This window comes from Mytilus galloprovincialis, chromosome 1, assembly GCF_965363235.1.
Source record: "Mytilus galloprovincialis chromosome 1, xbMytGall1.hap1.1, whole genome shotgun sequence".
NCBI lineage: Eukaryota > Metazoa > Mollusca > Bivalvia > Mytilida > Mytilidae > Mytilus > Mytilus galloprovincialis.
In genome coordinates, this window is record NC_134838.1 from 105,230,313 (window position 1) to 105,244,906 (window position 14,594).

The 14,594-nt window shown below is 31.9% G+C and overlaps 1 protein-coding gene across 1 annotated transcript in view; it reads left to right on the forward strand.

The window, feature by feature from the left end:
* Positions 1-286: 286 nt before the first annotated feature.
* Positions 287-14,594, forward strand: part of LOC143048631 (calcium/calmodulin-dependent protein kinase type 1-like) — a 59,520-nt gene continuing 45,212 nt past the window's right edge. The window contains exon 1 of the mRNA XM_076222422.1: positions 287-513. Coding sequence (XP_076078537.1) covers positions 416-513 — 98 coding nt within the window. The 5' untranslated portion in view covers positions 287-415. The remainder of the gene's footprint in view (positions 514-14,594) is intronic.

Sequence of the window (14,594 nt, forward strand, 5' to 3'; positions counted from 1 at the left end):
TATTAAGTATCAATTGAAAATTTAATGTATAAAATAATTTTCAATCTTGCTAGCCATCTACCAAAGTGATTACAGTACTGTCGTACTGGCTAGATGTGTAAACGGTAGTAAAAGATATGGCTGATTAATTTAATACTAAAAGTTTAAAAAACAAAGAATGCAGATGAAAATCTTTAAATAGAGAAAACACATTGTAAATTGTACAAATAGGACTGATCTCAAACTCGTATAATTACATAATTACAACTGACAATATTATTGATTTTCTTTTATAACATATGCAAACTCGCCTTCCATATTGTGACGTCACGTGATACTGTGAGAAAAGTGTTGAATGAGAAAAGCCTTACAAATACACAAATGACTTGAGAGGGACATACAAATTTCTGTTGACAATTTTTTCCGTAGGGACATAATGCCGTTATTCGGAAAGAAGAATGACGGTGAAAAGAAACACCCAGGAAAAGAATCGGACATTAAAAGGAGATACGAGTTTAAGAAAAAGCTCGGAACGTAAGTCATTTTCTCAACAGACTCTTTCATTACACACATCCACCCATGAAAATAATACACGATAGAAACTATTACACTGAAATTAAATGAAAATTCAACTAATTTTGTGTCTTAATTATTCATTTCAATGGTGAAAGTTAAAGTAATGTGTTATAAATTGGTGGATATAAAGTTATAGTGTATTCTAAACGAGCACCTGTTTTTCCTGCTTATTGAACCGTAAAATATGTAAACAATATTATAGACTAGATACACTCAGTATGATGTTTCAGCTCAGTATTTCAACTTGAAAATTGATTTTTATTGATCACTTTTAATGTGTCATATAATATTTACATTATATTAATAAAAATACCTACAATTAAATGTCGAGAATCATATTATAATTAGTCCAGTGATCCATGATTGAATGCCAATTAATATATTACCAAGAATTGGTATAGTCTTACTATATTATATAATACAAATCCTTGATATTTATACAGATGACCACATTTGTAAAACTTAAAAAATGTAAAGAAAAGCAGTTATCTTCTCAATAAATTGCAATAAATTTTGAAATTTATTTCATAATAACCATATCCCGCTGTTGAGGGGGGATAGGACTTTTATCAGGACTCCGGGATCAGTGTTTTTAAGCTCAGGATTTTGGAATTAACCCTTTCGGGACTGGGAATTCTTTTTTTCGGATTTCTGGATGTTGGGATTTACTTTTATTTAAATTCGGGACCTCAGGATTTCATGTTTTTAAGCCCGGGATTTCAGGATCAGGACCCCTCCTATCCCCCCTCTCTGTTGAAACATTCCCAACTTATGTTTTATAAATTAATAATCTTAGGAATTATTGTGTAAAAAAAATTGCAGCCTCACAAAATATAATAAGGACTTGATAATAAACTGCCAGTATTAATCATGTATGTGTTTAGTCTCAGTAATATAAAGATATTCTCACTATAGCGTAAAAAACGAGAAGCGATTTTAATGATTTTGACTTCTGCATGTGCTGGCATTGTCATTCAATGAACATGTATGTTATTATCCTCTAAGGCACATTGTAGTAATAACTTCATTTGAGTGGTCCTTTTCGAAATATATTTAATTTAAGTTTGATCCCTAGTGAGGCCAAACCAAAGACATAAAAATTGGTATTATAATTTGCTCCTTTTCTGTTAAGCATACAAGATTTAGAAATGATTAAAGACTGGAGTTAGAATTATTCGTCAAGGTAGGACAACATGTCTTCATACAGACTGTTACCAATGAACTACAATATTAAAAATCTAGCTCATCCTTTTAGTTTTGAACAAAGCAGCATACATATATATATATATATATATTCATTACACTAAACCCAAATTCTACCCTCAAAAATGGTGCCGAGCACAAAAACCCCCATGGCCATTTTCAAAAGTTGGCAGGTATGCCAGAATGTTGAAAAAATTTTGTTATTTCTAAATAAAATTATTGATTTTTTTGAGTTAGTTTCATGGACACACCCAAATACAATGTATGAAGTACTGCCTTTTAAAATGAGCTTTCCTCCACCTTTTTAATGGCTACATGATAAACTGCAAACTTACATTAGCTATGTAAATGAAATAGGTTTAATTTGAACTTTTTTAATTTCATTTATTGTTTCAAATAAAAACAAAGTTTTAATATCATAAATTACAAATCACTTATAAAATTAAAAATTTTACAAGGAATAAGGGTGATATATCATTATAGGTTATCACTACAACATTTCTGTACTACTAAGTTTCCTGGAAAGGATACAAGGTTGTATATAAGGATATAATTTTTAGGACTCTGACAGGATATTGACTTTGAAAAAAGATTGTAACGGTTGTGAAACCATGATAACTGAAGTAGTGGTATTTCTAAGAATTTAATTATAGATCATAAATTTTGGTGAACCATGAATCCTATTTAAAATTTAAGTTTAGATTTTAAAGGGAATTTCCTAACTGAGACGTCATACATGTAATACTTGTTTTATTTTGTACATTTTGTATTTCTGCATACGAGTATATTTGTTATATGATAATTTTAACAGAATAGACTGTAAACAGCAGAATATGAGGAAATTGCTCTTCTTACTTCAAGTTATAATGATTAATCTAATATTTCATGTAGTGTAAAATGGAGCATTCAGAAATAACTGCACATTTCTGATTAAACAATTTCAGACTGGCAGTAGTTTGGAAACATGTATCAATACTTTGTAGTACATGGAAACAAAAAGGGGCATTATACATGTTATAGTTCAGAGTCATCTTTGCCTGACAAAACATTATAGATAATTTCCTCAGATGAAAATGTTCTATGTAGATGAAAGTTACATACATGCCATTTTTGTTGTATAGCTACTTTACATGCATGACATGAACACTGTATGGTAACAATTGCCATTATATCTAATAAGGCATAGTTTTTAATGTAGAATTGATTTTTGGACTAAATCAAAAAACTTTTAAACTGCATTACAAAATTTTGAATAGTAAAGTAAAGAATGAAGAAAATGTAAAATGATTATAAAAGCTATACGAAACAGTAAAGTTGTACTGAACTTGCATGAAATATTTGCCACTGGACGTTAACCAACCAACAATCAATCAATGAAACAGTAAAGTAGAAATAACCTTTATAGAGCATTGAATCAATTGTCTCAACAATCTGTTCTGACTGCTGTGACATCAGGGGAGTTATAACCTATAAATGACCAATATTATCCTGTTCTAATAAAAGCAGCATATAAAATGTGTATGAGATTAATCTACCAGGGACAACAGATTAAGAGAGAGTGGAAAGGTCTTCATGTAACTTTAATACTGGAAAGTATATATATTACCGGAAAGTATATAGTACTTTATAGTTGGTTTTATTTGTGGATGGTTTAAAAAGAAAGACCACACAATTTTGTGTTTTTATTTTAGACAATTTAAAATTTCTCTTTGATTATTGATAAAAGGATGCTGATCCATAAACCTGTAAAAAGTTTTAAAATATTTTGTCTGAAAATACTGAAACTTACCATGTGAAACACATGTAGAATAATTACTTATGTTAGAAAGGACAATCAAGATCCACTTTTAGCAAAATTTGGCCTTGAATTTTAAACTTTATCACATAACATCATAAAGGCCCGAATCTGATACTCAGAATTGGATATACTGTGGATTCATTTATTTTCGTGGTACCAAATTTCGTATATTGAGGAAAACTTTTCATCTCGTTAACATTTCATCAGTACCCACAAAAAATTGGTATTCAACAAAAGTTAAATAATCCACAGTAGTCTAAAAGCCTTTATGTTAAGTTAAACAAATATCTTCATAATAATGGCTTCTTGAAACCTTGCCCATAACATAAAACCTTGCCCATAACATATAAAACCTTGCCCATAACATGTAAAACCTTGCCCATAACATGTAAAACCTTGCCCATAACATATAAAACTTTGCCCATAACATGTAAAACCTTGCCCATAACATATAAAACCTTGCCCTTAACATATAAAACCTTGCCCATAACATGAAAAACCTTGCCCATAACATAGCATCCAAAATGTTCTCTTATCAAAATGTGCCATTGTTGATATTGAATCCTTACATACTCAGTAATGGTAGTTAAATTTTTGGTAAAAACTGAAATAAATTATGTAAAAATTGGACCAAAACTCAAATAGTGCTTAATGCAGAATAAGCATGTCAGTCAGATTTAAGTGCACTTTATAAATTGTCATATATATGCTGATTATATAATTTATCTATATGATATCTGATTATTTGGTCATCTTGTTACATGTATTATCATATTGATAGGATTGTCTAGGTATTTGTCACTGCTAATACAATAGCATATAAATTGTTATTTGTTTAAAATTAATTACAAAGTTGACAGTCCTTTGATGTCCTTATAAAACAGTGGTTTTTTTTTAAACACCTTAATTTTACAAACAATTGCATTTAATTTTGACACTATAAAATATTGGTTTGTTACAAATGCTTAAAATTTATAAAAGTCGAGTAAGAAATAAAGCTAGTATTAAAACATGTATACAAGATTTTAAGATGTGTTTCATGTCATTTATACTGTGGATTCATTATTATTCGTTGGATACCAATTTTCATGGATTTCCTGGGTACAGGTAAACCACGAAATTAAATATTCAATGAAACCACAAATTTTAATATACACGACCATGTGATTTTTCCTTTACCCATGAAAATAAATGAATTCACAGTAGTGTGTAAACTTGAGGGGGAGTTAGTAAATTATTTCCCTAGACTTTAAAATGCTGAGTTTAATTTTTCGGATTAACATTCATAGGTTCCTACATGTGTTACATGTAACTAATGCATCTGAAAGTGAATGGAAATATTGTTTTTAACTTGTATGGTTATCCCCATTTACAGTATGTTAGATAGAAAATTCAAACATTTTTATAGGGTTGAGTTTTTTATCCTTGATACTGTTTGTATAGTATACTGGTATAAGTGAAACCTTTTGTTAAAGTCTAAAGCAAAGGAACTACACATGAAGCCGATTCTATCCAACTTAACAAATATTTACACTTAATCCTGGTCCCAGTATAAATGAACAAATGTATTTCTTGTGATGAAATTACAATCCTCTTGTCAGATTGCACAAATGTTGCTTTTTCTTGTCCAAAGTGGTTTTAAATTCAATTCTGTCGCACACTAAATCTGATTATAGATGAATAAATCTAGTTCTTATTTGTGTTTATAATCAGGATTTGTTGAAGCTTATATAGAAACAGGTCCACTCTGACACTGATCAATATTGGGGCATTCTTCATGTAATTTGTGACCATAGGGAAATTATAGTAATGAAAAATCAATGCTAATTACAAGTTACTTCTGACTTTGGGATTTTTTACATCCAGCTTTCTAATTGTTAATGCTTATATATTTGTAACCATTTGTAATCATACACTTTTCCTGCAGAATATATTTTTATCGGTATTTGTTTATTTCCGATAATCCAGTTTATACAATTCTTTGATGTATCCATTAAATCGTGTTTTATACGACCATGTATTGAAAATGAACATGTATTGATACTGATATTATTCTGTGATATCCATAATTTTGACGTAAAAAGGAAAACATTGGATAAGGTTGTAGATATCAGGATTTTTGAAATGACATTTGCTATTATTTCATGCTGATTGCAGAAAAAGGCTATAAATTTCAAATAATGTCAAATGTCTGACGCTAGTAATTCAAATCGTTTTCCTGAAAAGTCTTGGATATGCACGTTCTAAATTTGACTATGTCTGATGTGAGAAATATCTGATTTAGTGAGTGATAAAGCATGAAAAAAATCATGTTTATTTTCATGGTTTTGTTTCATTTGATTGCAGAAAAAGATAAAAGGATAAGCATTAATGAAATACATTGTATAATAGAAAAGAGAATAAAAACGGGGAATGTGTCATAGAGACAACAACCCACCCGAAGTGCAGAAAACAGCGGCTGCCCAAGGCCATCAATTGGTTTAATTCTGATTCTTTTAACAAAATCATCATTATTGATGTGACAATAAAAGATCTTTGTTATACCCTGAGTTGCTTTATATAGTCAAATCAAAGGTACATGTATAAATTATTTAAGGTGTACTCCATAAAGATAATTAGTAAATAAATGGAAAATAAAATAAAAAGATTATTGTTTTATTATTTATTTGACCACAGAGAATTACATTCTGGTATAGAAATAGACTGCTTTCACAGTGTTTGATGATCAAATGAATGAATAATAACTTAGTGTTCTATGATCCAACTATTGATTGAACAGAAACGCTTCTGTACAAGATTTGTTTAGACTCCATAAGCATCTCCACACCATATGTCTCTTGTTTGCTGATGTGACACTTTTGCTTGCAGCATGATAATAGATTACTGTATGTAATTGCATACTTCATCTTGCAGGATCAACTTGAGTTTCTCATTGAAACACGCTTCTCTTTGTATTCTGACATTTATTTCCAAGAGTACTTTACCCTCAGACTTTACCCATTAAGTGTAAAAACATTTCAGTTTTATAATCGCTTGCATATGAAAAACAAAGGGATATTGGTTTGGTACTCAGGAATTAGAACTGTAGGGTTAACACATATTTTTAATCAATTTGAGAATACTGCCCTGAGTAGCTGTAATACTTCGTTTCTCATGTGGGTCATTCCTTCCATCTGAAAACCAACAAGTTATTAGTCTTTTGACTTTTTTTTTAAATGTCACAGATATTACTCTGTCTAATTTGCAGATTGGCTGCTGCAATCAAGTCGACCCCCCCCCCCTCCCCTGGCATACTTTTTCCATTTCTCTCTGCATAATTATACCCCACATAGGGGCATGTTTTGACCCCAATTTCACAATCTACTGAAAATAGAAAATTATAGTGCATGTGGGGCATCTGTGTACTACGGACACATTCTTGTTTTTGTAGTCTCCATGCAATTAATCCTGTCCCTTCTCTCCACACAGCAAGCCCTGTACATATATTTTCTGGTCTCCAATATAAACTATGTCGTTTGTACTTTCTCCACCAGGCCATTCATTAGAAGGCGATACCCGGTACTTTTACCCTCCTATGCTATTTACAAGTACCGCCTAAATGTAGGAATTTTTATATAAGATATTCATGGAATAAATAGAAAAGTACCACCTAGAAACGTGGAAAGTACCAGTCAACATGAAAGATAATGAAACCCCTGCACCACCTGTCAAATTCATTGTCAACAAACACCATCACAGTGACCTACAATGATACAATCAATTTTGTCACCAATTCATATTAAATTTATTTAATAAATCTTCAACCTGCAATCTTGTGGCTAGTCAAATATACATTTGTAGATGTTAAACTTATGTACACACCATTCATTTTAATATCTTATTGATACCCTTTACCTATCATTCATTTTCAGTTAGATGATAAGTATATAACTTGCTTGATACTTAAGTTCAATATTTTATTGCCTCTACCTAATGATCCTTTTACAAATTATTGACATTCATTGGCCCTGAACAAAGTTGTAAACCTTGGAGCTGGTTTTTATTACTCAATTTCTCATTCTTCCATAAATGATGGTCTTTCCATAGAGATTATTTCCCTTATTAGGAACATAAAATGAGAGTTATTTATGGCCAACTTGATTAACTCTGGGATGTTAATAGTTTTTGGAATTATTTTAGTTAATGACCTTCTGTCATGACTGTGGGGGAAGACTTTTTGACATATCAAATGAATTTAGTGTCCACTGGTTAAAAGTGCATTTACACCAGATACACAAATGCAATTCCACTCAATATTGGATTTATAATCACCATATGATTTAGTAAATTATTCATGATTGTCTGTTGGTTTTAAAAACTATCATTATCACCCATGGCTAAATTATATACATTGTGCAAGAAAACACAAAAGTCAGAACAAAAATTTAATTTAATTGTTTATTATAAGTCTGATATGCCATATTTTAAAAATATGTTGCTTATAGGTGAAACTTTCGGATTTTTAAACTCTTTCTACTATAATGTATTTTATTGGTCCCCTGCATGACCTACATTACCACCTTTGTCCTTCACAAGCCAAATGTAACAACTGCCCATCTTTTTTTTGAAAATATTGAGGTGCATGTTGAGTAAGAAATTGTTCAATAGGTCTTTTTCAGGCTGAAAGCCTGAAATATATCTGAAATTAGTTAACTTCAGGCCTTTTGTCTTTTAATATGGTCCTGTTGTTCTGATATAAAGGTCATTTAAGTTATACTTCAGATAATCTTGGTAGTTTCACATTGTTAAGTAAGTAAGTAAGTAAATTATTTATTATAGTGACATGTGTTTTTCACAAAATATTATATAGATACAGTGAGATATAAAAACAATAATTATAACACCCAACCTTTGGGGCTATAAGTCACTTTAAACATAAATTTCAATGGTACGAGGAACAAAAATAAATAAATGTTATCAAAAATTTTCATATAAAAAGTTTTTTCTCTTACTGAAAGCTTGCAATAGATATTTAGCAGTTTTTCTCGAATGTTAACATATTAAATATTTAAACTGTTCCTCATTTGATAGTATACATAAATTGTCTATTTGTGAGAAATGTTGCAGTCGCAGATTGTTATAAAAGTTGCCGTTGATTTAAGGAAATGAAATTCGTTTTCCACACAGTTATCGCTACACATTTTACACAAACTGTCACATTCGTCTTCACCTACAAAACAACCAGTTTCTAACCTGAGTGGAAGAATGCCACACCTGAGTTAGGCTATTATGGATCTTTCAGTACGGTTAAGATTAAGTTCAATGTATTGTTTACAGCAGTATTCAGATTTTATGAGCCTGTATGTTCGTAGTTTCGTAAAGTTTGTTAAACCTTTCTGCCAATCTGGGGAGCATTTATCTTTGAGCAATGTTTTACGCATCAATAAATCGCAGGTGTATTTTGTAATAAAATTGCTCGCTAGTCCTATAACTGACATAATATTTTTCACTTCGGATGACTAATTGTTCCTGCATTTTTCGTAGTCCCAGTTGAAGACGTGTTGACATATACGAGTGTTGTCCATTGATATAAGTTTGTTCCTGATACTAAGCCTACCAAGGTTTGTTGTTTTCTTTCCTAAAGCTTTGTAGATGTTAATCTAGACACTGATCCAAAGCCTACCAAGGTTTGTTGTTTTCTTTCCTAAAGCTTTGTAGACGCTGATCCAAAGCCTATCAAGGTTTGTTGTTTTCTTTCCTAAAGCTTTGTAGACTTTAATCTAGACACTGATCCAAAGCCTACCAAGGTTTGTTGTTTTCTTTCCTAAAGCTTTATAGACATTAATCTAGACACTGATCCAAAGCCTACCAAGGTTTGTTGTTTTATTTCTTAAAGGTATGTAGACGTTAATCTAGACACTGATCCAAAGCCTACCAAGGTTTGTTGTTTTCTTTCCTAAAGCTTTGTAGACGTTAATCTAGACGCTGATCCAAAGCCTACCAAGGTTTGTTGTTTTCTTTCCTAAAGCTTTGTAGACGCTAATCTAGACACTGATCCAAATCCTACCAAGGTTTGTTGTTTTCTTTCCTAAAGCTTTGTAGACGTTAATCTAGACGCTGATCCAAAGCCTACCAAGGTTTGTTGTTTTCTTTCCTAAAGCTTTGTAGACGCTAATCTAGACACTGATCCAAATCCTACCAAGGTTTGTTGTTTTCTTTCCTAAAGCTTTGTAGACGTTAATCTAGACGCTGATCCAAAGCCTACCAAGGTTTGTTGTTTTCTTTCCTAAAGCTTTGTAGACGCTGATCCAAAGCCTACCAAGGAGTATTGTTTTCTTTCCTAACGCTTTGTAGACGTTAATCTAGACACTGATCCAAATCCTACCAAGGTTTGTTGTTTTTTTCCTAAAGCTTTGTAGACGTGAATCTAGACACTGATCCAAATCCTACCAAGGTTTGTTGTTTTCTTTCCTAAAGCTTTGTAGACGTTAATCTAGACGCTGATCCAAAGCCTACCAAGGTTTGTTGTTTTCTTTCCTAAAGCTTTGTAGACGCTAATCTAGACACTGATCCAAATCCTACCAAGGTTTGTTGTTTTCTTTCCTAAAGCTTTGTAGACGTTAATCTAGACGCTGATCCAAAGCCTACCAAGGTTTGTTGTTTTCTTTCCTAAAGCTTTGTAGACGCTGATCCAAAGCCTACCAAGGAGTATTGTTTTCTTTCCTAACGCTTTGTAGACGTTAATCTAGACACTGATCCAAATCCTACCAAGGTTTGTTGTTTTTTTCCTAAAGCTTTGTAGACGTGAATCAAGACACTGATTCAAAGCCTACCAAGGTTTGTTGTTTTCTTTCCTAAAGCTTTGTAGACGTTAATCTAGACGCTGATCCAAAGCCTACCAAGGTTTGTTGTTTTCTTTCCTAAAGCTTTGTAGACACTGATCCAAAGCCTACCAAGGAGTGTTGTTTTCTTTCCTAAAGCTTTGTAGACGTTAATCTAGACACTGATCCAAAGCCTACCAAGGTTTGTTGTTTTCTTTCCTAAAGCTTTGTAGACGCTGATCCAAAGCCTACCAAGGAGTGTTGTTTTCTTTCCTAAAGCTTTGTAGACGTTAATCTAGACACTGATCCAAAGCCTACCAAGGTTTGTTGTTTTTTTTCCTAAAACTTTGTAGACGTTAATCTAGACACTGATCCAAAGCCTACCAAGGTTTGTTGTTTTCTTTCCTAAAGCTTTGTAAACGTTAATCTAGACACTGATCCAAAGCCTACCAAGGTTTGTTGTTTTCTTTCCTAAAGCTTTGTAAACATTAATCAAGACACTGATCCAAAGCCTACCAAGATTTGTTGTTTTCTTTCCTAAAGCTTTGTAGACGTTAATCTAGACACTGATCCAAAGCCTACCAAGGTTTGTTGTTTTCTTTCCTAAAGCTTTGTAGACGATAATCTAGACACTGATCCAAAGCCTACCAAGGTTTGTTGTTTTCTTTCCTAAAGCTTTGTAGACGCTGATCCAAAGCCTACCAAGGAGTGTTGTTTTCTTTCCTAAAGCTTTGTAGATGTTAATCTAGACACTGATCCAAAGCCTACCAAGGTTTGTTGTTTTCTTTCCTAAAGCTTTGTAGACGCTGATCCAAAGCCTACCAAGGAGTGTTGTTTTCTTTCCTAAAGCTTTGTAGACTTTAATCTAGACACTGATACAAACAACACTGTCTCTTCCTTGAGTTATAAATGACTAACAATTTACACTGCTATATCATAAAATGTGAGTGTCATGAAAACTTGAGTGGCTCTGATCATATACTCTAAGGAGTATGAACCATTACTTAGTCAGAAAATCATTACTTTGTAGTGATCTTCATAGTAATGGACTGACAGAAAAGTCACAATGTTTGCATGCTACTCATGTGAAATCTTCAAATTAGTCTGGCCGTACTCTCAAAATAAGATTAGAAAGTGATTTTTTTCTCTTTCCATAGTTATTAGTCTTATTTTCAGTGTGTATTATTGAATAAGGAGAACTGGGATAAAAATCAATGAGACATCACCCCAACAATAAAAGACATTAAACAAAAAAGACTATTTTGACACATCTGTCATTGACATGCATGTGTTATGTCAAAAGAGATGAATTATGCCTTGTACATTGGAATCAGAAAGTGCATTTTATAGATAATGACATAGTTGGATATTAAATGAATTGAATGTTCCTTATAAATTTAGTGGCAGTCATCAGTTCTAACCTTAAGAACAATTGGTAGTTAATGGATAACTTTTAGAAAATTTGATATCAACCTGCAAAAATATAAGAAATTTTATAAAACAATACAATATGTTTACAGTAGCATGTATAGTGCGCTTAAATAAAATTAAATAAAAATGGACGGCTTTTCATGTGAATGCATAATGGCTGTGGGGTATAGGAATTGTGGATTGTGATATCCCTCCAACCATAAAATTTATTACCCAATGAAATGCATATTTTCCTTAAAACACCGAATATGGTTATTTTACAAATCATTGATTTAGAACCCAAAAAATTTTAAATGATTCTACAAACTACTATTAGAGAGAGTTAATTCACAGTTCAAACAACATATGCAATCCGAAAGCAGAAAAGGAAAATGTAAAATAATGATTTGGTATTGTATAGGGTCTCATTGGGGGGGTTGGATCCCGGATCCTGCTTACTGTTTTGTCAGATTCCCGTATCCCGCTTACACTATATATGTAAGCAATTCTCATTTTTTGTTTTCATGGGGCAATAATTTGACTTTCACTTGTCATGCTTACAAAAAATCGGCAATCCCGCATCACGCTTAGACCCCAATGAGACCCACTGTTTAGGAGAGGGGGAAGTAACTACAGTTTTGACATGAGACAACCAAACATGGCAGGCAGTTATGTGTTATAAATTTCTTCAGCAACTAACAAATACAGTTTTCTTAAGAACATATACATGATATACTGTGGATTCATTATTATTGAATACCAATATTTGTGGATTTTGTGGTTACAGGTGAACCATGAAATTAAATGTTCAACAAATACCAAATTTTTTAATGGCTTGTATGTAGACTGGCAAAACCATGAAATTAAATCTTGAACATGCAAGTTTTCCTAAATCCACGAAAAATGGTACCCACAATAAATAAATGAATCCACAGTATTTGGAAATTAATTGAACGTTCTTATATTTAATAATTTTTTAAAGGGAAACCAATTTTTGACAGGTAGACTTTTATAAATTTGACTTGCATGTAACTTGCTATTTCAAAATAAAAAAAATTTTATGTTTGAAGAATTATTCTGCCATATATTTGATGTCTTAAGTAGAATAAAATTGAATCAGTAGTCTATTTATGGGTCAAAAAGCCTTCTGAACAACAACATTGAACAAATTAATCATTTAAGTAAACAGCTTGTGATCACTGAAGATTTGTTTGTCCAAACTAGCCATAGATATGTTATAAATTCTGTATGTATTTAAATTAAAGTGTATGGGTACAAAAATATAAAAAGAAAATCTGTTCAATGTGTAGTAAAACTGTAGAGTACCTATATATTATTTCCTTTCATAGAAATACTGAATATATATATATATATATACATGTATATTTATTATTATTAATCAAGTTTAGAAGTGCTCGATTGTCATGGTCTTTGTGAATTATGAAATTTAGTAAGATCTTAATAAAACTTAGTTAAACAAGAACCCTGGATGGCTCAAATCAAAGATTAATAATTGGTATGTGCTGCTTCTCTGCTTTATACATTGCAAATATAAGTAAAAGAAAAGACTGGTTCTGAGTGGAAATAATGTGTCTGGGTAAGCTAGGTGGCAGTTTTCCTGCATGGTGACTATATGTGAACTAACATGTTGAAAATGCAGATCAGCATGTAGGTCTAGTGCAAACTCCTACCCAAGTTCCAATTTTGGCGGTATCATATTTTATTGTTCACAAGTAAGGCCTATATAACATTACATTCAAGCAGTGGCATCATCTGTGTCCCTGCATTGACATATTTTCCATTATTTTGTTTGAATGTTAATATTTGACATTAGATTTTATATTATAAATTCTGAAGTTATGGGATTTGACATATGAGAATCGTTTATAAATTACATTTTTAACTGCTTAACTTATAAGCTTGCTATGACATTTGATATTTTATTCCAAATTTTGGTACAGCAGTGACCTTGCTTCCTGGTAAATTGTCTAGTTTCCTCCTTCAATATTTCTTGATATCAATTTATAACCAACATGAATGAAGATACATATTAAGAATTGTGGTCTACCATTTTCTTTATTACACAATGGTTCGCCCCCTTATTTTCAATATTGTAAATGTCATTGCTATAGAAACATTGTCTTGGAAGAATCTCAACTTCAAACAAAAGAATCAAATTGATGTAAGAAATGAAGTTTATGTAGTAATTTAAAAGATGAGTTAATGACAGAAATTAGTTATTTCAGCTACACACCATGCATTATATGCGAGTACTTCCTGATACAGTATTGTAAAGGAGCTCAAGGGTGTTGAACTTTCATCAGTTTGTTATTTGAAGGTATAGGTCAATCTTCACTGTTAGTGCTGTCTCATTTCCCTCAATTTGTCAAAGTTTAAGTTTATTTTTTATGTGATCTGAATATTTGATCTTGAATAATATAATTTGATTATAAACCTAGGAAATATATATTTTATGTCATCTACTAGGGTAGCTGCAGAACCGTAGCTCTAAGGTCCTGTTCCGCAGCTACTACTAGGGAACCCACAGAGGTCCTGTGATGACTTGTTCCCCTTGAGTGCCAAAGATCATGGTTACAAACCCAGCCTAGGTCTAAACAAACTTTGAAAGTAGTAGTTTAAAAATCAGTGTCTGTCAGCATGTCAGTCTCGTTCGAAGCAGGGTTGATATTCATATTATGTTTACGGTATATGTTTTTGTCTGGAATATGTATTTGGACATTATAAGCCATTCAGCATCATTAAGTCTTAAGATCATTTTAATTGTACCATTGCTTGTCAATATTCAATGGTCTCATACTTGATATTGC